This window comes from Tachypleus tridentatus, chromosome 2 (genome assembly GCF_004210375.1).
Source record: "Tachypleus tridentatus isolate NWPU-2018 chromosome 2, ASM421037v1, whole genome shotgun sequence".
Taxonomy (NCBI): Eukaryota; Metazoa; Arthropoda; class Merostomata; order Xiphosura; family Limulidae; genus Tachypleus; species Tachypleus tridentatus.
The window spans coordinates 6,873,092-6,898,772 of record NC_134826.1 but is presented as its reverse complement, the minus strand read 5'-3'; the positions used below and the strand labels follow the sequence as shown (position 1 = coordinate 6,898,772).

Sequence of the window (25,681 nt, the reverse complement as noted above, 5' to 3'; positions counted from 1 at the left end):
TCCCTTCAATCCATTATTTAGTCAAATAATCAACTTATTAATTACTGTCCATCATTAAGTTATTTACTAAATATGTCAACTTATTAACTACTGTTCTTCATTCAGTTATTTGCTCAGCTAACAAACTTATTACTTAATGTTTTTCATACCGTTATTTACTTAACTAGTCAACTTATTAGTCACTTTTCTGTATTCCGTTACTTAGTCAACTAACCAACATATTAATAACTATCCATTATTTCGTTTTGTATACAAATGAACATCTTATAAGTTTATTTCCTTCATTCCGTTATTTACTCAACTAATCAACTTACTAGTTACTGTTCTTTAATCTGTTATTTACTCAACTAACCAACTTTATATCAGTACATCACCACCAAAATTCATATCGGTACATAACCATTAAACCTCATATCTGTACATAACCATTAAACCTCATATCGTTGAATCAACACTAAGCTTCATATCTATATTACCACTAAAGTTCCACATATAGGAACAATCATTATTAGGATTAGAATAAAAGGAACTGATTGACAAACTTGTCAATAAGTTAATGTAAAAGAACTGATGTACAAACTTGTCAATAAGTTAATCTGAAAGAACTGATATACAACCTTCTCAATAAGTTAATCTGAAAGAACTGATATACAAACTTGTCAATAAGTTAATCTGAAAGAACTGATATTCAACCTTCTCAATAAGTTAATCTGAAAGAACTGATATACAACCTTCTCAATAAGTTAATCTGAAAGAACTGATATACAAACTTGTCAATAAGTTAATCTGAAAGAACTGATATACAAACTTGTCAATAAGTCATTAACTAAAAACTTCCGGTTAATAAATTGTTTGTTTATTTGAATTTAGCACAAAGCTTCACGAGTGGTATCTGCGCTAGCCGTCCCCAGTTTAGCAAACACTAACAGCTAGTCATCACTACCCACCTACAATTCTTGGACTACTCTTTTGCTAACGAATGGTGGGATTGACCGTCACTTTATAAGGCTACAACGGCTGAAAGGCTAGCATATTTGGTCTTATGGGGATTCGACCAGCGACCCCGGATTACGCCATGCCGGGCGCTGGTTAATGAATAACCATAGTATATATTTTTTCTACTCTCACGAAATGCGTAATAATAGTTGAATCTTCAAATAAAAATGTGGATTTTTTCATCCAGATGGCGATATTAACTATTTTATTTAAGCTACAGTGATTATTGATGTTCTATTTTTATTCCGTATAAATAAATACAAGCAAGCACTGTTTAGTGTAAATAAACCTGTGTACAAACCTACTGTTTAATGTAAATAAACCTGTGTACAAACCTACTGTTAATGTAAATAAACCTGTGTACAAACCTACTGTTTAGTGTAAATAAACCTGTGTACAAACCTACTGTTTAGTGTAAATAAACCTGTGTACAAACCTACTGTTTAATGTAAATAAATACAAACCTGTTTAATGTAAATAAACCTGTGTACAAACCTACTGTTTAATGTAAATAAACCTGTGTACAAACCTACTGTTTAATGTAAATGTAAATAAACCTGTGTACAAACCTACTGTTTAGTGTAAATAAACCTGTGTACAAACCTACTGTTTAGTGTAAATAAACCTGTGTACAAACCTACTGTTTAATGTAAATAAACCTGTGTACAAACCAACTGTTTAGTGTAAATAAACCTGAGTACAAACGTACTGTCTAGTGTAAATAAACCTGTGTACAAACCTACTGTTTAGTGTAAATAAACCTGTGTACAAACCTACTGTTTAGTGTAAATAAACCTGTGTACAAACCTACTGTTTAGTGTAAATAAACCTGTGTACAAACCTACTGTTTAGTGTAAATAAACCTGTGTACAAACCTACTGTTTAGTGTAAATAAACCTGTGTACAAACGTACTGTTTAGTGTAAATAAACTTGTGTACAAACCTACTGTTTAGTGTAAGTAAACTTATATAGAAATCTATCGATAATTTACTGTTCACTGTAAATAAACTTGTATATAAACCTAGAGATAACTTACTGTTTAATGTAAATAAACTTGTATATAAACCTAGAGATAACTTACTGTTTAATGTTAATAAACTTGTATATAAACCTAGAGATAACTTACTGTTTAATGTTAATAAACTTGTATATAAACCTAGAGATAACTTACTGTTTAATGTTAATAAACTTGTATATAAACCTAGAGATAACTTACTGTTTAATGTTAATAAACTTGTATATAAACCTAGAGATAACTTACTGTTTAATGTTAATAAAGTTGTATATAAACCTAGAGATAACTTACTGTTTAATGTTAATAAAGTTGTATATAAACCTAGATATAACTTACTGTTTAATGTTAATAAACTTGTATATAAACCTAAAGATAACTTACTGTTTAATGTTAATAAAGTTGTATATAAACCTAGAGATAACTTACTGTTTAATGTTAATAAAGTTGTATATAAACCTAGAGATAACTTACTGTTTAATGTTAATAAAGTTGTATATAAACCTAGAGATAACTTACTGTTTAATGTTAATAAAGTTGTATATAAACCTAGAGATAACTTACTGTTTAATGTTAATAAACTTGTATATAAACCTAGAGATAACTTACTGTTTAATGTTAATAAACTTGTATATAAACCTAAAGATAACTTACTGTTTAATGTTAATAAAGTTGTATATAAACCTAGAGATAACTTACTGTTTAATGTTAATAAACTTGTATATAAACCTAGAGATAACTTACTGTTTAATGTTAATAAAGTTGTATATAAACCTAGAGATAACTTACTGTTTAATGTTAATAAACTTGTATATAAACCTAGAGATAACTTACTGTTTAATGTTAATAAACTTGTATATAAACCTAGAGATAACTTACTGTTTAATGTTAATAAACTTGTATATAAACCTAGAGATAACTTACTGTTTAATGTTAATAAACTTGTATATAAACCTAGAGATAACTTACTGTTTAATGTTAATAAAGTTGTATATAAACCTAGAGATAACTTACTGTTTAATGTTAATAAACTTGTATATAAACCTAGAGATAACTTACTGTTTAATGTTAATAAACTTGTATATAAACCTAGAGATAACTTACTATTTAATGTTAATAAACTTGTATATAAACCTAGAGATAACTTACTGTTTAATGTTAATAAACTTGTATATAAACCTAAAGATAACTTACTGTTTAATGTTAATAAAGTTGTATATAAACCTAGAGATAACTTACTGTTTAATGTTAATAAACTTGTATATAAACCTAGAGATAACTTACTGTTTAATGTTAATAAACTTGTATATAAACCTAGAGATAACTTACTGTTTAATGTTAATAAACTTGTATATAAACCTAGAGATAACTTACTGTTTAATGTTAATAAACTGGTATATAAACCTAGAGATAACTTACTGTTTAATGTTAATAAACTTGTATATAAACCTAAAGATAACTTACTGTTTAATGTTAATAAAATTGTATATAAACCTAGAGATAACTTACTGTTTAATGTTAATAAACTTGTATATAAACCTAAAGATAACTTACTGTTTAATGTTAATAAAGTTGTATATAAACCTAGAGATAACTTACTGTTTAATGTTAATAAACTTGTATATAAACCTAGAGATAACTTACTGTTTAATGTTAATAAACTTGTATATAAACCTACAGATAACTTACTGTTTAATGTTAATAAACTTGTATATAAACCTAGAGATAACTTACTGTTTAATGTTAATAAAGTTGTATATAAACCTAGAGATAACTTACTGTTTAATGTTAATAAACTTGTATATAAACCTAGAGATAACTTACTGTTTAATGTTAATAAACTTGTATATAAACCTAGAGATAACTTACTATTTAATGTTAATAAACTTGTATATAAACCTAGAGATAACTTACTGTTTAATGTTAATAAACTTGTATATAAACCTAAAGATAACTTACTGTTTAATGTTAATAAAGTTGTATATAAACCTAGAGATAACTTACTGTTTAATGTTAATAAACTTGTATATAAACCTAGAGATAACTTACTGTTTAATGTTAATAAACTTGTATATAAACCTAGAGATAACTTACTGTTTAATGTTAATAAACTTGTATATAAACCTAGAGATAACTTACTGTTTAATGTTAATAAAATTGTATATAAACCTAGAGATAACTTACTGTTTAATGTTAATAAACTTGTATATAAACCTAGAGATAACTTACTGTTTAATGTTAATAAACTTGTATATAAACCTAGATATAACTTACTGTTTAATGTTAATAAACTTGTATATAAACCTAGATATAACTTACTGTTTAATGTTAATAAACTTGTATATAAACCTAGATATAACTTACTGTTTAATGTTAATAAACTTGTATATAAACCTAGAAATAACTTACTGTTTAATGCTAATAAACTTGTATATAAACCTAGAGATAACTTACTGTTTAATGTTAATAAACTTGTATATAAACCTAGATATAACTTACTGTTTAATGTTAATAAACTTCAATATAAACCTAGATATAACTTACTGTTTAATGTTAATAAACTTGTATATAAACCTAGATATAACTTACTGTTTAATGTTAATAAACTTGTATATAAACCTAGAGATAACTTACTGTTTAATGTTAATAAACTTGTATATAAACCTAGAGATAACTTACTGTTTAATGTTAATAAACTTGTATATAAACCTAGAGATAACTTACTGTTTAATGTTAATAAACTTGTATATAAACCTAGAGATAACTTACTGTTTAATGTTAATAAACTTGTATATAAACCTAGAGATAACTTACTGTTTAATGTTAATAATCTTGTATATAAACCTAGAGATAACTTACTGTTTAATGTTAATAAAGTTGTATATAAACCTAGAGATAACTTACTGTTTAATGTTAATAAAGTTGTATATAAACCTAGAGATAACTTACTGTTTAATGTTAATAAACTTGTATATAAACCTAGAGATAACTTACTGTTTAATGTTAATAAACTTGTATATAAACCTAGAGATAACTTCCTGTTTAATGTTAATAAACTTGTATATAAACCTAGAGATAACTTACTGTTTAATGTTAATAAACTTGTATATAAACCTAGAGATAACTTACTGTTTAATGTTAATAAACTTGTATATAAACCTAGAGATAACTTACTGTTTAATGTAAATAAACTTCTATATAAACCTAGAGATAACTTACTGTTTAATATTAATAAACTTGTATATAAATTTAGAGATAACTTACTGTTTAATGTTAATAAACTTGTATATAAACCTAGAGATAACTTACTGTTTAATGTTAATAAACTTGTATATAAACCTAAAGATAACTTACTGTTTAATGTTAATAAAATTGTATATAAACCTAGAGATAACTTACTGTTTAATGTTAATAAACTTGTATATAAACCTAGATATAACTTACTGTTTAATGTTAATAAACTTGTATATAAACCTAGAGATAACTTACTGTTTAATGTTAATAAACTTGTATATAAACCTAGAGATAACTTAATGTTTAATGTTAATAAAGTTGTATATAAACCTAGAGATAACTTACTGTTTAATGTTAATAAAGTTGTATATAAACCTAGAGATAACTTACTGTTTAATGTTAATAAAGTTGTATATAAACCTAGAGATAACTTACTGTTTAATGTTAATAAACTTGTATATAAACCTAGAGATATCTTACTGTTTAATGTTAATAAACTTGTATATAAACCTATAGATAACTTACTGTTTAATGTTAATAAAGTTGTATATAAACCTAAAGATAACTTACTGTTTAATGTTAATAAAGTTGTATATAAACCTAGAGATAACTTACTGTTTAATGTTAATAAAGTTGTATATAAACCTAGAGATAACTTACTGTTTAATGTTAATAAACTTGTATATAAACCTAAAGATAACTTACTGTTTAATGTTAATAAACTTGTATATAAACCTAGAGATAACTTACTGTTTAATGTTAATAAACTTGTATATAAACCTAGAGATAACTTACTGTTTAATGTTAATAAACTTGTATATAAACCTAAAGATAACTTACTGTTTAATGTTAATAAAGTTGTATATAAACCTAGAGATAACTTACTGTTTAATGTTAATAAACTTGTATATAAACCTAGAGATAACTTACTGTTTAATGTTAATAAAGTTCTATATAAACCTAGAGATAACTTACTGTTTAATGTTAATAAAGTTGTATATAAACCTAGAAATAACTTACTGTTTAATGTTAATAAACTTGTATATAAACCTAGAGATAACTTACTGTTTAATGTTAATAAACTTGTATATAAACCTAGAGATAACTTACTGTTTAATGTTAATAAACTTGTATATAAACCTAGAGATAACTTACTGTTTAATGTTAATAAACTTGTATATAAACCTAGAGATAACTTACTGTTTAATGTTAATAAACTTGTATATAAACCTAGAGATAACTTACTGTTTAATGTTAATAAACTTGTAAATAAACCTAGAGATAACTTACTGTTTAATGTTAATAAACTTGTATATAAACCTAGAGATAACTTACTGTTTAATGTTAATAAACTTGTATATAAACCTAGAGATAACTTACTGTTTAATGTTAATAAACTTGTAAATAAACCTAGAGATAACTTACTGTTTAATGTTAATAAACTTGTATATAAACCTAGAGATAACTTACTGTTTAATGTTAATAAACTTGTATATAAACCTAGAGATAACTTACTGTTTAATGTTAATAAACTTGTATATAAACCTAGATATAACTTACTGTTTAATGTTAATAAACTTGTATATAAACCTAGAGATAACTTACTGTTTAATGCTAATAAACTTGTATATAAACCTAGAGATAACTTACTGTTTAATGTTAATAAACTTGTATATAAACCTAGATATAACTTACTGTTTAATGTTAATAAACTTGTATATAAACCTAGATATAACTTACTGTTTAATGTTAATAAACTTGTATATAAACCTAGATATAACTTACTGTGTAATGTTAATAAACTTGTTTATAAACCTAGAGATAACTTACTGTTTAATGCTAATAAACTTGTATATAAACCTAGAGATAACTTACTGTTTAATGTTAATAAACTTGTATATAAACCTAGAGATAACTTACTGTTTAATGTTAATAAACTTGTATATAAACCTAGAGATAACTTACTGTTTAATGTTAATAAACTTGTATATAAACCTAGAGATAACTTACAGTTTAATGTTAATAAAGTTGTATATAAACCTAGAGATAACTTACTGTTTAATGTTAATAAAGTTGTATATAAACCTAGAGATAACTTACTGTTTAATGTTAATAAACTTGTATATAAACCTAGAGATAACTTACTGTTTAATGTTAATAAACTTGTATATAAACCTAGAGATAACTTACTGTTTAATGTTAATAAACTTGTATATAAACCTAGAGATAACTTACTGTTTAATGTTAATAAACTTGTATATAAACCTAGAGATAACTTACTGTTTAATGTTAATAAACTTGTATATAAACCTAGAGATAACTTACTGTTTATTGTTAATAAACTTGTATATAAACCTAGAGATAACTTACTGTTTAATGTTAATAAAGTTGTATATAAAACTAGAGATAACTTACTGTTTAATGTTAATAAAGTTGTATATAAACCTAGAGATAACTTACTGTTTAATGTTAATAAAGTTGTATATAAACCTAGAGATAACTTACTGTTTAATGTTAATAAAGTTGTATATAAACCTAGAGATAACTTACTGTTTAATGTTAATAAAGTTGTATATAAACCTAGAGATAACTTACTGTTTAATGTTAATAAAGTTGTATATAAACCTAGAGATAACTTACTGTTTAATGTTAATAAACTTGTATATAAACCTAGAGATAATTTACTGTTTAATGTTAATAAACTTGTATATAAACCTAGAGATAACTTACTGTTTAATGTTAATAAACTTGTATATAAACCTAGAGATAACTTACTGTTTAATGTTAATAAACTTGTATGTAAACCTAGATATAACTTACTGTTTAATGTTAATAAACTTGTATATAAACCTAGAGATAACTTACTGTTTAATGTTAATAAACTTGTATATAAACCTAGAGATAACTTACTGTTTAATGTTAATAAAGTTGTATATAAGCCTAGAGATAACTTACTGTTTAATGTTAATAAAGTTGTATATAAACCTAGAGATAACTTACTGTTTAATGTTAATAAAGTTGTATATAAACCTAGAGATAACTTACTGTTTAATGTTAATAAACTTGTATATAAAGCTAGAGATAACTTACTGTTTAATGTTAATAAACTTGTATATAAACCTAGAGATAACTTACTGTTTAATGTTAATAAACTTGTATATAAACCTAGAGATAACTTACTGTTTAATGTTAATAAACTTGTAAATAAACCTAGAGATAACTTACTGTTTAATGTTAATAAACTTGTATATAAACCTAGAGATAACTTACTGTTTAATGTTAATAAACTTGTATATAAACCTAGAGATAACTTACTGTTTAATGTTAATAAACTTGTATATAAACCTAGAGATAACTTACTGTTTAATGTTAATAAACTTGTATATAAACCTAGAGATAACTTACTGTTTAATGTTAATAAACTTGTATATAAACCTAGAGATAACTTACTGTTTAATGTTAATAAAGTTGTATATAAACCTAGAGATAACTTACTGTTTAATGTTAATAAAGTTGTATATAAACCTAGATATAACTTACTGTTTAATGTTAATAAACTTGTATATAAACCTAGAGATAACTTACTGTTTAATGCTAATAAACTTGTATATAAACCTAGAGATTACTTACTGTTTAATGTTAATAAACTTGTATATAAACCTAGAGATAACTTACTGTTTAATGTTAATAAACTTGTATATAAACCTAGAGATAACTTACTGTTTAATGTTAATAAAGTTGTATATAAACCTAGAGATAACTTACTGTTTAATGTTAATAATCTTGTATATAAACCTAGAGATAACTTACTGTTTAATGTTAATAAAGTTGTATATAAACCTAGAGATAACTTACTGTTTAATGTTAATAAAGTTGTATATAAACCTAGAGATAACTTACTGTTTAATGTTAATAAAGTTGTATATAAACCTAGAGATAACTTACTGTTTAATGTTAATAAACTTGTATATAAACCTAGAGATAACTTACTGTTTAATGTTAATAAACTTGTATATAAACCTAGAGATAACTTACTATTTAATGTTAATAAACTTGTATATAAACCTAGAGATAACTTACTGTTTAATGTTAATAAACTTGTATATAAACCTAGATATAACTTACTGTTTAATGTTAATAAAGTTGTATATAAACCTAGAGATAACTTACTGTTTAATGTTAATAAACTTGTTTAGAAACCTATAGATAACTTACTGTTTAGTGTAAATAAACTTGTTTAGAAACCTATAGATAACTTACTGTTTAATGTAAATAAACTTGTATATAAACCTATAGATAACTTACTGTTTAGTGTAAATAAACTTCTATACAAACCTGTTTATAACTTACTGTTTAATGTAACACAGACGTACAAGCCTGTTTATAACTCACTGTTTAATGTAGCACAGACGTACAAGCCTGTTTATAACTTTCTGTTTAATAATACAAAACTAATCTACGTACCTAACTACATAAAAAATCTTACATTTATGAACTAATTCCTCATTTTATAATCTGACAAATAACATTGTTGTCGAAATCTTACATACAATATAAGACCTGGTTTTTGTTATCTCAATAAATTAGTTTTTCATTAATGATTTATTTTTGAATGAAAATTAGATGATTTATTATATTTAATTGTATCAATTATTTTAACTTTTCCTTTTGTAAAGTATAAATAATTTCAAATATCATTATTACGTCAGAACTTCAAATTAAATCAGTTTCAGTGCATTTTAAATTAGTTTTGATAAAAACTTCGCTGATCTTAACCAAAAATTGTAAAAAAAAATATATATATACAGAGTTTAAACATTAAGATGTACTACATACGAGTTACTGTGAGTCATACCTTGGCCGAGCAACCTGGGAGTAATACTTCTCCAAAGATTCTAAATATCGGAGGGCGTCGGCCATGTTCGACACTTCGTCGTGTGAGGGTCGGGCAAAAATTGTGTTGGGTCCCAAAGTTAGTAAAATAGTCAACAGAATTGAGATGGAAATGAAAATATGTTGAAATTTCTGGAAAGGTGGATTCATTTTAGAAGGTATGTGGAAAAATTGCGAAGAAGAAAAATTTAGTATCTTTCCAAATCTAATAAGCTGGTGACGTCAGAAGATAAGAGACTGAGAACAAAGAGCAGGTTGGGAGTATTTAAGAAGACATCTGTAACGGTAGATATTTATACTCAACCGATTTTAATGTTCTAAGTTAATAACGATACAAAAGACGCTTTTCTCTTACGTCATTGTTAAGGAAATCCACAGTAGCCAATACATTTTGTTTCCTAGATCTCAGCATCCAATCAAATCAGTTCTTGTAGGCACGTGAGTAGGAGTAGTAATTACAAATTTTCCAGCATAATAAAAAAACGTCCGTTTTTTTTTTCAATAAAGTTTTGTTGAATCGTTTTAAACAGATCATTTTTATGTTAAATTAAGTTGATTTGTGAATATTGCTTTAAAAGTGGTAAAATTTAACTCGGATGTGAAATGACAGATAAGATACGAATGTAATAACATACTGTGTCAGATCTGATTATGACAGATAATATACGAATGTAATAACATACTTTGTTAGATCTGTTAATGACAGATAAGATACGAATGTAATAACATACTGTGTCAGTTCTGCTAATGACAGATAAGATACGAATGTAATAACATACTTTGTAAGATACGAATGTAATAATCTACTTTGTTAGATACGAATGTAATAACATACTTTGTAAGATACGAATGTAATAACATACTTTGTTAGATACGAATGTAATAACATACTTTGTAAGATACGAATGTAATAACATACTTTGTATGATACGAATGTAATAACATACTTTGAAAAATACGAATGTAATAACCTACTTTGTAAGATACGAATGTAGTAACATACTTTGTAAGATACGAATGTAGTAACATACTTTGTAAGATACGAATGTAATAACATACTTTGTAAGATACGAATGTAATAACATACGTTGTAAGATACGAATGTAATAACATACTTTGTAAGATACGAATGTATTAACATACTTTGTTAGATCTGCTGGTTACATTCACTCCGATTTACGCATCGCGTAACGTGATGCTGCGAATGATGTCACCAGTGATGGGTGTTTTCTTATAGTAAAGCCACATTGGGCTATCTTCTGAGCCCACCGAGGGGAATCAAACCCCTAATTTTAGAGTTGTACTAGCGGAGGCTCGTCACTTATAGACAGGTTTTCATTTAAATGTTTATTTAAACTGATAAACATTGTCCAGAAATACTCATAGAAGTAGTCTTACATAAATACTTTACCCATTTGAAAAGTTACTTTTGCTGTAATGTACATTATTTGTGTTAATAACATGAACTAAAGGAACATGAACAACATCTGTCTACTGGACAACACCAGGACTGCGTGTTCCGTTACAACATCTGTCTACTAGACAACACCAGTACTGCGTGTTCCGTTACATCTGTCTACTGGACAACACCAGTACTGCGTGTTCCGTTACAACATCTGTCTACTGGACAACACCAGTACTGCGTGTTCCGTTACAACATCTGTCTACTGGACAACACCAGTACTGCGTGTTTCGTTACAACATCTGTCTACTGGACAACACCAGTACTGCGTATTCCGTTAAAAATCTGGATGCACGTCGGCCCTGGTTTAGAACTCTGGATTTTTGGTTTCAATTCGGGTTGTACCACAAAGCATTTACCTTATCTTAAGCTGTTGATGTGTTATAAGAATGATAGCCAAACCCTTAGTAGAGATGGTGAGTGGTAGTGTGTTATTTGCAATGGTTAGTTTCAAAACTAATAATAGCGACAGACAGCCTTAAGTAGTTTTGACATACATAAAAAAACGTGTATGTGATTAAATATACACATAATTAGATTCACATAATTAAATATTCATATAATTAGATTCACATAATTACATTTACATAATTAAATATCCATATAATTATATTCTCACAATCCAAAATAAATATTTGAAATAAAAGTATACCACATTGAAAAAAAAAAATACACAGTGGTGTTTCAACTGGCACTGGATTATCCTGATGATGACTGACTGGCACTACACTGTATTATCCTGATGATGACTGACTGGCACTACACTGTATTATCCTCATGATGACTGACTGGTACTACACTGTATTATCCTGATGATTACTGACTGGTACTACACTGTATTATCCTGATGATGACTGACTGGTACTACACTGTATTATCCTGATGATGACTGACTGGCACTACACTGTATTATCCTGATGATGACTGACTGGCACTACACTGTATTATCCTGATGATGACTGACTGGTACTACACTGTATTATCCTGATGATTACTGACTGGTACTACACTGTATTATCCTGATGATGACTGATTGGCACTACACTGTATTATCCTGATGATGACTGACAGGTACTACACTGTATTATCCTGATGATGATTGACTGGCACTACACTGTATTATCCTGATGATGACTGACTGGCACTACACTGTATTATCCTGATGATGACTGACTGGCACTACACTGTATTATCCTGATGATGACTGACTGGTACTACACTGTATTATCCTGATAATTACTGACTGGTACTACACTGTATTATCCTGATGATGACTGATTGGCACTACACTGTATTATCCTGATGATGACTGACAGGTACTACACTGTATTATCCTGATGATGACTGACTGGCATTACACTGTATTACCCTGATGATGACTGACACGTACTACACTGTATTATCCTGATACTAACTTACTGGTACTACACTGTATTATCCTGATGATGACTGACTGGTTCTACAATGTGTTATCCTGATGATGACTGACTGGTACTACACTGTATTATCCTGATGATGACTGACTGGCACTACACTGTATTATCCTGATGATGACTGACTGGTACTACAATGTGTTATCCTGATAATAACTTACTGGCACTACACTGTATTATTCTGATGATGATTGACTGGAACTACACTGTATTATCCTGATGATGACTGACTGGCACTACACTGTATTATTCTGATGATGACTGACTGGCACTACACTGTATTATCCTGATGATGACTGACTGGCACTACACTGTATTATCCTGATGATGACTGACTGGTACTACACTGTATTATTCTGATGATGACTGACTGGTACTACACTGCATTATCCTGATGATGATTGACTGGTACTACACTGCATTATCCTGATGCTAACTTACTGGTACTACACTGTGTCATAATGATGCTAACTTACTGGTACTACACTGTATTATCCTGATACTAACTTACTGGTACTACACTGTATTATCCTGATACTAACTTACTGGTACTACACTGTATTATCTTGATGCTAACTTACTGGTACTACACTGTTTCATAATGATGCTAACTTACTGGTACTACACTGTATTATCCTGATACTAACTTACTGGTACTACACTGTATTATCCTGATACTAACTTACTGGTACTACACTGTATTATCTTGATGCTAACTTACTGGTACTACACTGTATTATCTTAATGCTAACTTACTGGTACTACACTGTTTTATCCTGATACTAACTTACTGGTACTACACTGTATTATCCTGATGCTAACTTACTGGTACTACACTGTTTCATAATGATACTAGCTTACTGGCACTCCCCTGTATTATCTTGATGCTAACGTACTATAACTAAACTGTATTATCCTGGTGAGTATTATAAATACTAGTGATAGCCAGTTTAAACTGAAGTTTGAGAGCTCGTGGTTTAAATAACCTAACAAAACCTTTCTTAGATATCACGAATATTGATAATAAAACACTGCAAAACAATTTTTTAAATAGTTTTGCTTTCTGAAAAGGTTTTGCTGATTGTGACAGGTACCTGGTGGGTATGCACAAATATAGTTTTGGTTTTGCTTCATCACGTATGAATTGTGAGAAATAGACAGTTAACTGTTTACCGGCAATAACGTATTTAATTACGTTTATGTTTCTAATACGCTATTAAATTCAACATAATTAAAAGTGTTTTTCTTCTGATTTTCGTTTGTATTCAATGTCCGGTGCATCACGTTGCAGTGTCCAACAGTGGTCAGCAAGCATTGACGGATTCCAGTTGCCCTGATATCGTTTTTCCATTGTTGCAATGTCCTGATGAAACTGAAGATTTCAATGAAACGGTACGTGATGGACAAATTTGGATGTAATTTTCGTGATCAGCAGCCAAAAATTTATAAGGAACACCCAACAGTGTCCAAGAAACAAAACCTTTTTTTGGTACTGTCACGTGTTCTTTAAAATTAGCGGTTGGTTTTAACATTTTTCTTCCTTCAACCCTAGAATTAGCGATGAGATCGTGTTTTAAACAAATGTTTCCTAAACCGTGCATCCTCACAGTATGACTTAGTATAAGAATGTTTAATAACATTTGAATAATCAAATAAACAAATGTAAAAATTTCAGTTAATCTCTGGTTGATAGTTTATGTATTTTATTAATTACTGGTTGGTAGTTTATGTATTTTATTAATTACTGGTTGGTAGTTTATATATTTTATAAATTACTGGTTGGTAGTTTCTTTATTTTATTAATTAATGGTTGGTAGTTTATGTATTTTATTAATTACTGGTTGGTAGTTTATGTATTTTATTTAATTACTGGTCGGTAGTTTATGTATTTTATTAATTACTGGTCGGTAGTTAATGTATTTTATTAATTACTGGTTATGTATTTTATTCCGATCTCATCTAATTTTGTTTCAGTTCTGTACAGTATTTTATTGGTTAGAAGTAATGACAAAGCTCCCTCGTTGCTAGAGTTGTAAATCCGGAGCACACTGCTGTGCCACTAGGGGGCTCTGTACAATGACTCTTGTGGTTTGAAAAAGCCCAAATTTCCAATACGATCCAGTTCTTTAGGCCTACAGCTTGAGAATTGTACGTACACAACCCATCTTTTATTATATTGAGCTGTTATAGATATTAAAAAGTGAGTTACGTGGTTTCTAACGTCCGAGTGATGCTGTTAATCTTCTATAAACAAAGGTTACGAGTAATTTTCTAAGTAGTTTTCTCTCAGAATGTTGGATTTATAATCTTTGTATTTTTCCGGTAAACAAACAGCAAGTTTTACTTTTACGCTACTTCTTAGTGGCTTAGATCTTGCTATGGATTCAAGTTATTTACTGATAAAGCTCACAGGACTATATTAATAACGCTGACGTTAAAGTGTACCAGCCAATGTCATAAACTCTAATAACAATAATGGTATCCGAAACGGATTACACGAAAGACAATATGTAAAGATCAAGCGTATTATAGTCGTTTCTTTGTTACACAACTAAGTGAAATACAGTGGTACCTCAGTTCTCAATACAGTGGTACCTCGGTTCTCGAACGACTCCATTCTCGAACAATTCGGTTTTCGAACATATTGTTGGAGAAAAAAATGTCTCGATTGTCTAACATAAACTCGGTTCCCGAACCAAGCTGTTGTGGCCCGAACCTCCGAAATAACCCGACTGATGACCCGAACGACCCTTCGACCATTTTCGGCCCACGCCAAGCTGCCCAAAACATTTTACCCTCACCTGTCGCTCAGTTTACACCCCCGCTAAAATCTGCTGCGAACGTTCTCGTTTTTCTTTTTGTTGTCTTTTTAAATATTCTGATTAAATAAGCCACCATGAGGTCAAAGAAGGATAATGAAAGCAGCAAACCAAAAAGAAAAGTTGTTAGAGCCACAATAGAAGTGAAAAAATATCTCATAGCGAAGTATGAGAGTGGTGTTCGCATGTTTAACCTTGCTACACAGTTTGGTATGGTGAAGTCTACAGTTTGCACCATACTGATAAATAAAGAGTTCATCAAAGAAGCTGATGTTGCAAAAGGAGTGACAGTCCTTACGAAACAAAGATCACAAACAATAGAAGAGGTAGAAAAACTGTTGTTTATTTGGGTAAACGAAAAACAGTTAGCTGGTGATAGCATTTCTGCTATCTGGAACGGATTAAGTTCGAGAACCGAGGTACCACTGTATATATATATACATACTGAAATAGAAACCACATAAATGAGAAATATAGGTGTATCTAGACCAAACATGTAACAGAAGATGAAACATATTAAAACATATTAAAGTAGATTCGTATGTTTCTTCCTTTGAAAAAAAAAAAACTTTTAGCTTTATTGAGACAAGTTTAATGCATTAAGTTAAATATTTTATTTACATAGTATATTTGTTTTGGTTTGTTTTAGAACCAAGTCACACTGAACCATCTGCTGTGCCCACCGCGGAAAATCGAACCTCGGATTTATCGTTTTAAGTCCGTATATTTATTGCTGTCCCTCCAGGGAGACCTTTATATAAGATTAACTATTACCTGTTTTGAAGAGAAAAAATCTAACCCTGATAATGTGGTTCTTTCCATGGGAAATAGACAGCTGTGTTTCTACATTAAGTTGGCGGAGAAGACGACCACCCAGTTTCACTGTGAATCTCTTCACCGTTGTTGTGAACTCGTTTCATGTTACGTTTTGCTTTGTAACATAACAAGATATGAACTTCAGAAAACCCATTTCATTACAAGTAATAAACTACAGCTATAATATTCGGTTTAGAATAGATTACATTCGTTAAGAGGACGTCTGGAAGTTTCTAACACGAAAAGGAAGACATTTATCTAGCTGGGATCAAACATAAAATACATTTTAGCAGCATAAAATTTGTTAAAGATAAAAATAACATAAATATACTTATATCCTAATCAAACATCTTCATACCGTAACTCCAGTTAATTTCTTTGTATGATCTGGTTGTTTTTATTTCGTGATCTGTTTGCTCAAACAGAACCTTGAAAGACGTTATATGTGTACCATTGATGGACTTTGAAAAGAATCTCAAGGAGAGCAGGACAACGTGATTTCAGTATATTGTACACGCCCCTCCCTTCTGCAGTTCCGCTGCAAGGCAATAATTCATGGCCAGGATTTTCACAAAGAACACCATCAGAGGACGAAGAAGAGGTGTGAGCCCTAAACACCAATCTTTGTGTGTTGAACAGAGTACTGGTCTGTTCAAAAAAAAAAAAAAGTCAAGGCGTGGTTGTATTCATGACTTAATAATACATCGTATTTTGTACGAGGATCGAACGTGATTGATTCTAGTAGTACTGGAAATGTATTGGCTCAAAAATTATGTATTTTCTATGTTAATAGTTACTAATGTAAAATAAAAACGACATTTACGCTCAATCTCAAATATGTGAAAAAGAAAAATGATACTTTTCGATATTTTGTCTTTTTTATTAGTAACTCTAGCTAAGCCTTTTAATAAATGGTACTTTTCGATATTTTGTCTTTTTATTAGCAACTCTAGCTAAGCCTTTTAATAAACGGTAGTTTTCGATATTTTGTCTTTTTTATTAGTAACTCTAGCTAAGCCTTTTAATAAACGGTAGTTTTCGATATTTTGTCTTTTTTATTAGTAACTCTAGCTAAGCCTTTTAATAAACGGTAGTTTTCGATATTTTGTCTTTTTTATTAGTAACTCTAGCTAAGCCTTTTAATAAACGGTAGTTTTCGATATTTTGTCTTTTTTATTAGTAACTCTAGCTAAGCCTTTTAATACCCTCGGAAGAAAAAGCTCTACGAGCATCTACTGATTCACTGGAGAAAGAAACGTGAACCAAAAGCATTGAAAAACTTATTTTGTGTTTATAAACACATATAATGTTGTTTGTGGAGAAAATGTTTATAAACCTTTCGCATCCTGTTCACAATTTGTAAAGTTCGATATGTATGGGATTTGTATTATAAACTAACAAAGGTACAGTTCTAAGTTACAGGAAATAACTTTTATAGGAATGTTCGTTTTTTGAAGAATTGGCATGTTATACAACTATAACAAATCGTTTAAAGTATTCTACGAGCAGACTATTACAATTAACATGTTAATTGAAGAAGCAGTTAGTTGTTATTAACTTTAGAATGTAAAGTTAAAAAAGATATAAAAATTATTTTATTAGTTTTCAGAATATTCTTTCCATGGTTTGTTTGTTGATTTCGTCAAGTCTGGTGTATGAAATGAAACCTGATTTCTTATCGTTATAAGCTCCCTTTGAAATGTCACAGATCTCTTTCAAGGGCTGACTAATATTCTTGTTCGGTTCGATTATTTATTTTAATTTCGCTCCAAGTTTAATTCATTTTTTCATATTTCGAGATTACTACTGAAAGACTCAAAAATCTTACTCGCTCAAATTTTATTTAATAATCATATATCTATATATATATATGTATATAACACAAATAAACATTTCTTTTTGAATGGGGAAGAGTCATCGAGAAATTTTCCCGAGTGGATAAATGTTTTATTTCTGTATGGTTTTGGAAAGTTTCATGATTTGAAAAATACGTGTTCTAGCAACATTCGAAAGTTTCCACTTGTTTAGTAACTCTTTATTTACCTGAACTGTAAATTTGTAACCTAATAGTTTCAAGAAGTGTTATTCAAACTGCGTTTTTTCTGTGTTTGTGTTTCAAATTTCTACATTAATGCAAGACTTCATGTCTGTTTGAGAAACCTGTGTACCCAGTTATTCGTTGATTTATTTTATTCGTTAAAAATATAAATTCCGTAAAGAAAACGTAAAATAGAAGCTTAATCCGTTCTTTCATTCCTTACTTTTCCCGCTACAACGGAGTAGCTTTGCCGAATTCACGGCTCACCAGATGCGAAGCGCGTTGAGTAAAGAATTGTGCGCCTAAGCCTAACATTCAGTGTTAGCACATAACTTTAGGCTTGTACATCCGAGTTTCATAAGAAACGTGATTCTAAATCTTTATTTGCATTATTAGCTTTACTTTTCAGTTTTCTTCCATAAGGATTAACTTATTAGAACATTAAGGCTGCTGACGTCTCGTCTTTAGTCACGAAACGAAAATTAACTGATGACTTGAGATACATGTCATATCAAAATTAACTGATGACTTGAGATACATGTCATATCAAAATTAACTGATGACTTGAGATACATGTCATATCAAAATTAACTGATGACTTGAGATACATGTCATATCAAAATTAACTGATGACTTGAGATACATGTCATATCAAAATTAACTGATGACTTGAGATACATGTCATATCAAAATTAACTGATGACTTGAGATACATGTCATATCAAAATTAACTGATGACTTGAGATACGTGTCATATCAAAATTAACTGATGACTTGAGATACATGTCATATCAAAATTAACTGATGACTTGAGATACATGTCATATCAAAATTAACTGATGACTTGAGATACATGTCATATCAAAATTAACTGATGACTTGAGATACATGTCATATCAAAATTAACTGATGACTTGAGATACATGTCATATCTTACCTTCCTACATCAATCCAGGAAGAAAACTGGATTAGTGAACTCTATTTCACTAGGATCCAAAATAATCTAATAAGTGTGAATACATCTTTTGTTCAGATGTGATAAGTATGTTTATGTGCGAAGTTTTGAGAGAATAGTATTAACACATAAAGGGGTAAAGCCTGATTCTTTTAGTAGATGCTATATATATATATATAGAGAGAGAGTGTTAGAGTTTAAAACTCTTTCCTTCTCTTCTCTACCGTTAGAGATTTAAAAATCTCTTCCCCACTCATGTCAAGTGTAACGGATTTTGAAAAGCATTCTTAATAAAAAAAACAACTTTTCCTTGATTATACAAAATATTAAGGATAAAAATAAATCCACCCCCAAAACCAAGAGTTCCAGATATTAATGGTCAAATACATTTAACATATTGTGTAGATACGTAAATTAATTTTGTGTTTGTGGTAAGTAAGAATTATTGTTAATTTCGTGAACAGCAAAATTTTTATCAGAACTTTGTTACTGTTTTACATTTTTCTAATGTTTTTCCATCTATTAAAATTACTAGTAAATTTCTATATTAAACATATTTGACCAGTTTAATTTGTAATACCTACGGCCTAGGGTAAATCCCCGGGTAGGACAGCGGGAAGTTTACCGATTTTCAACGCAAAAATCCGGGATTACACTCCCGCGATCGACACAGCAAACGGCTCATCGTGGCTCTCTTCTGATCCAAGCAAACAAATCTACGGTTGAAATTTATCATTTCTGAAGCCTTCTGGTACAAGTTAAAAATCGCTCTTTCTAAATCATACAGGTCAGCCAAAGACAGAAAGTGTTTAGTTTTGAATGTGTAACACAGATAGAAATTATAGCCTGAAAACCATTTGATGTCTATTTTTACCATTAAATCTCCAGCTGTGTGTGTTTTTCTTATAACAAAGCCACAACGGGCTATCTACTGAGCCCACCGAGGGGAATCGAACCCCTGATTTTAGCATTGTAAATCAGTAGACATACCGCTGTACTAGCGTGAAGTAAATCTCCAGCTGTCCAAGTCTAGGTTACCATTGAAGAAAAAATGTTGATAACCATTATTTGATAAATTATTTTATTTGAACAGGTCAAATCTTCAATATTATAATCAAACGTTGTATGTTTGCTAAGAAAGCGAGTTACATGTTTCGTTTCAAAATGAATTTTTTTTTAGATATAGGCATTTTATACGTTTCCAAGAAATCCTTCGGACACAAGCCAGTTGGATAGGTAACACTGCAACTAAAATCGAAAGGCAAATGGTGGAAAGCTTCGACCAAACCTAAACAAAACGAGAACAACAACAGAAGTTTAAATGATGTTGTAAAGATGTGTTGTGATTAGTCTATTATATCTTTCGTTTGTGATTTCTGTGAACAAATATTAAAAGTTACATGTTACATTTCTCTCCATTATTACCAGGTTACAATCACTGAACGTTTTTTTATATATACTCAAAGTAATATAGAAAATATAGTTATCATAAAAGTCAGTTGGGCTATTATAGTGTCTATACCTCGAAACCTTCCTAATAAAGTTATAATATTTGGTTAATAAACCAAGTATTCGATAGGAAAGGCGAATCCAGAGTCAAATATTGTGTCAACAAAAGTACGTGTCGTTCAGTTTGCACAGTGAACATGCTCGCTTCAACAGATGTGGAAAAATAATAAATAGGAATAGCATTAGATGACAGAGTATTTAATAACAGATGTATTAGGTGATTAGATGTTTAATAACAGTTGTATTAGATGATAGAGTATTTAATAACAGATGTATTAGGTGATTAGATGTTTAATAACAGTTGTATTAGATGATAGAGTATTTAATAACAGTTGTATTAGATGACAGAGTATTTACAGTTGTATTAGGTGATTGGATGTTTAATAACAGTTGTATTAGATGACAGAGTATTTAATAACAGTTGTATTAGGTGATTGGATGTTTAATAACAGTTGTATTAGGTGATAGAGTTTAATAACAGTTGTATTAGGTGATAGAGTATTTAATAACAGTTGTATTAGGTGACTGGATTTAATACCAACAGTTGTATTAGGTGATTGGATGTTTAATAACAGTTGTATTAGATGATAGAGTATTTAATAACAGTTGTATTAGGTGATTGGATGTTTAATAACAGTTGTATTAGGTGATAGAGTATTTAATAACAGTTGTATTAGGTGACTGGATGTTTAATACCAGTTGTATTAGATGATAGAGTATTTAATAACAGTTGTTTTAGGTGATTGGATGTTTAATAACAGTTGTATTAGGTGATTGGATGTTTAATAACAGTTGTATTAGGTGATTGGATGTTTAATAACAGTTGTATTAGGTGATAGAGTATTTAATAACAGTTGTATTAGGTGACTGGATGTTTAATAACAGTTGTATTAAGTGATAGAGTATTTAATAACAGTTGTATTAGGTGATATAATGTCCATTAGAAGTTGCATTATGTGATTGAATGCTCAGAAGGAGTTGTATTAGATGGTTGAATGTCCGGTAACAGTTGCATTAGGGGATAGAATGTCCGGTAGGTGTTGCATTAGATGGTTGAATGTCCGGTAGGTGTTGCATTAGGGGATAGAATGTCCAGTAGGTGTTGCATTAGATGGTTGAATGTCCAGTAAGAGTTGCATTAGGGGATAGAATGTCCAGTAGTTGTTGCATTAGATGGTTGAATGTCCAGTAAGAGTTGCATTTAGCAACCAATCTTGTTTGTCAGATTTTTTATCAACTTCAAGTGAGCCTTTTCATTTTCCACTTTCTCATCGATACGAAGTTGATGTTGTACCGGAATTATAAAAGTTCCTGTACTGGTGATTGACAATAGTTTTATTAAACTCTAAGAGTCAATTAACCTGTTCGTAACAGTTTTGAAGGGCATTATTAGTATTAGTAATCTTGGTTTTATACATTTCCTGGTTCTTTTCATCGCTTACCAAATATGGCAACATTTTGCTTATCAGTGTTCGAGTTATTTACGTTATAATACATCAACTTCATAAAGGTCCTTCATCTGTGTTATTGTCAAACCTATAAAAGACGCGTGAAAAATACAAATAATGATACGTGAATAATACAAGGTTCTTCCATCATGGTATCAGCTTCAAATTTATATTTAAATCACTTCCTCTTTACCGATTAGAAGATACTGAATCTTATAATTACCTTGGTCTTCCAGCGACAGCAAAGAAGTTGTCTAATTGTTCCAAGTAAGTACGTAGTTCATCAGGGTTGTTGAATTTCATGGATTGTGCCAGCCGGTCGTCTCCCCATTCTTCACCAAAAACTGTCATAACCACGGTGACCATGACGACAGCAAACATGCACCACATAAATGTCTTGGCCATGCTGAACTGAAAACATGCATAATCAAAGCACTTAGTTCTTGTTATGTGCTCCAAGAGCTTTACTCCAATTTTTGTTCTGCCTCCTCATATGGAAAAGATAATAACTTTCAAAGATTACACCAGGGATGAGCAAAATCCAGCACTTAGTCTGTAAACACAAGGGTTCAATGTTAGCATCCCTATATCTAAGAGCTGTGGGTGTGCGTTATAAGAATGACGGCAGTTCGGTCTAATGAGAGTAGCCCAGGAATTAGAGGTGAAAGTTTTTAAATAGTTGCACTCCTTCTCACCTATCAGTTCAAAACTGGGGGCGGATGCGCGCAGTTAGCCCTCGTGCAGCTTTACGTGAGATTCTAAATCAAGCACTTATGAGACGGTCCATGTCCACTCTGAAATCTGGAGATCCAAAACAAGACTTTTGTTTGAACGTCACCCCCTCCTTTCTCCCACAGAAGTTCCAGCTCAGGTTTTTAATAGGACTTTATAGACTCAAGCCACAGTAACTTTATTAATAATACCTAAGAACAAATTACCCTTCAAAGTAATAAGGCAACCAATCCTTACTTTCTTATAGTTGTGTGTATTTTCGAGTGAATATTATAAGGTTTTTATTCAAATATATCATTACGCGTCTAAGCTGAGCACATTGCGACATTATTTAATAAATACCAGTGATCAGATAAATGGTTGATATAAATTAAGAATATTGTTTTTTAAAACATAACAGTTTAATACAACTTCGGCTCTAAGTACGTAGTTCAGGCGCTAGACTCGTAATCTTAGGATCATGGGTTCGAATCCCCGTTATACCAAACATGTTCGCCTTTTCAGTCATGGGGGCGTTATTTAGTTGAGGTCAATCCCACTATTCGTTGGTAAAAAAGTAGTCCAAGAGCTGGTGGTGGGTAGTGACGACTAGCTGTCTTTCCTCTAGTCTTACACTGCCAAATTAGGGACGGCTAGTAAAGGTAACCCTCGCGTAGCTTTGTGCGAAATTTAAAACAAACAAACAAACTTGTATTTATGTATTCTCAAGACAGCTGGTATAGATATTAAAACTTTAATTAACAGTTGCAAACTCTCTTTGTTAACCTGAAGATGACATAAGAAGGTCAATACGTTGTTCTGTACCTTATTTTAATTAAAGTTTAAATACCCATTCCAGCCATCTTGAGATACATTTTTTTACTTCAAGTGGGTTTCCCATCATCAAGAAACTTGTATTTCTAGCAAGATATAAAAACAACCGGCTTTTCCCATAGAGTTACCTCAAATCTGCAGAAGTTTTTATAAAAATGACCGTCTTTTTAAGTGGCCCCTTAAGTGTTTCATAAAAACGACCTTTTATTTCTGAAGATCAGAACAGATGTGTACACTGGAAGCAGAAGATACATGAAAACCAAATAATTGTTGTGTTTGATGAACGTGAATATGCCTACGTGTCCAGTTGACGTGGACAGCTAAAGCTATTTGTGGCTCACTAAATGCACGTGCCCAGCACAAGGGTGTGGTCATGATGGTACTGATTACATCCAGCGAGTTAATGTTATTGATAAAATAACTTTAAAAAGGTAAGCAAGTTGTAGATTGTAATATGGGTTTTTCACTGAAAATTATGAATAGGTAGACATAATCGTGTTTCGATTTAAATTTACACAGTCCAAATCAAAGGGCCCCTTCTTTACGAAAGTCTAGTCAAATATAGAAACAGAATAAGGAAATTGTGCCTACTTACAGTTTCAAGTGTGTGAACAGAAACGTCTTGAAGCTCGTAGTTAGGCTTAGCAGAAAACGAGACAATGTGTGAGGTAAGGTCTGAGAACTTGTGGTTTTTATATTCATTCCGCCCCTCACGCGTAAAATATTTGTCATACCCAGATGTTGAAGCTTTTTCTTTTATCCTCAATGCATTAATGTCGCCTGTTATTCTGATCTAAAAATATAACTGAAATTATCTGGTTTGTTCAATTGGCTGTGAATCAATTACAATAAAAGGATTTCTTATAACAATGTAGGCCTAGCTAGCCCAAAGATACCTAGAACTAAGCAGCCGTCATAATGAAATAGGCTTAACAAAGAACTGAAACTGTCTGGCTTGGACAGCTCCAAGAAACAATAAGTCTCGTATGTCGTAGCAACACATAGCTCTTGTATTTGCTTGTGTGAGCCGAAACGTTATTACGTAGTCAAAACTTTTCTTTTGCAAGCTTAAACGTGGGAAAGACACATATTCGGTATTTGAAAATAATTATGAATGTGTGTACCACGTGACCAGTGTTTATATACATTCATCTCCTTTCAGTCGATCTGGATTTATCGACTTGTAAATTAATGACACTGGATAAGTACATAATATTATTATTTTGACAAATGTAGACACAGAAAGAAAACTTAAACATTCAGCGGAAATAGCGTAATCTGAAGATATTAATACTTGGCTAGTCAACGTCACGACACTAGATTAACAAGTTCTCTTTCATCTAAAACATTCTGAGGTGTCTACCTATGTGTGTAGACTAATTACTCCCATAATAACAAAAATGTCGAAGTTTTTTCACTTTCTCAACAGAAATGGGAATACTTAATGGCCGTTAGGAGTGTTGCTGAAAGAGAAAAGAATGAATAAGATGTAAGAAAGTGGTGGGAGTTTGTGGAACAGG

The 25,681-nt window shown here is 30.1% G+C and overlaps 1 protein-coding gene and 1 long non-coding RNA gene across 2 annotated transcripts in view; both read right to left on the bottom strand.

Moving 5' to 3' along the window:
- LOC143235168 (uncharacterized) overlaps positions 1-10,413 on the bottom strand; it is a 76,575-nt gene extending 66,162 nt beyond the window's left edge. The window contains exon 1 of the mRNA XM_076473063.1: positions 10,099-10,413. Within this exon, the coding sequence (XP_076329178.1) occupies positions 10,099-10,286 (188 nt within the window). The 5' untranslated portion in view covers positions 10,287-10,413. The remainder of the gene's footprint in view (positions 1-10,098) is intronic.
- Positions 10,414-20,746: 10,333 nt separating this feature from the next.
- On the bottom strand, positions 20,747-24,930 carry LOC143235162 (uncharacterized). The gene is made up of 3 exons (XR_013018951.1): positions 24,757-24,930; positions 22,840-23,027; positions 20,747-20,947 (listed from the first exon to the last, which is right to left on the bottom strand). It is a non-coding gene; the product is annotated as an uncharacterized LOC143235162 (long non-coding RNA).
- Positions 24,931-25,681: the final 751 nt, after the last annotated feature.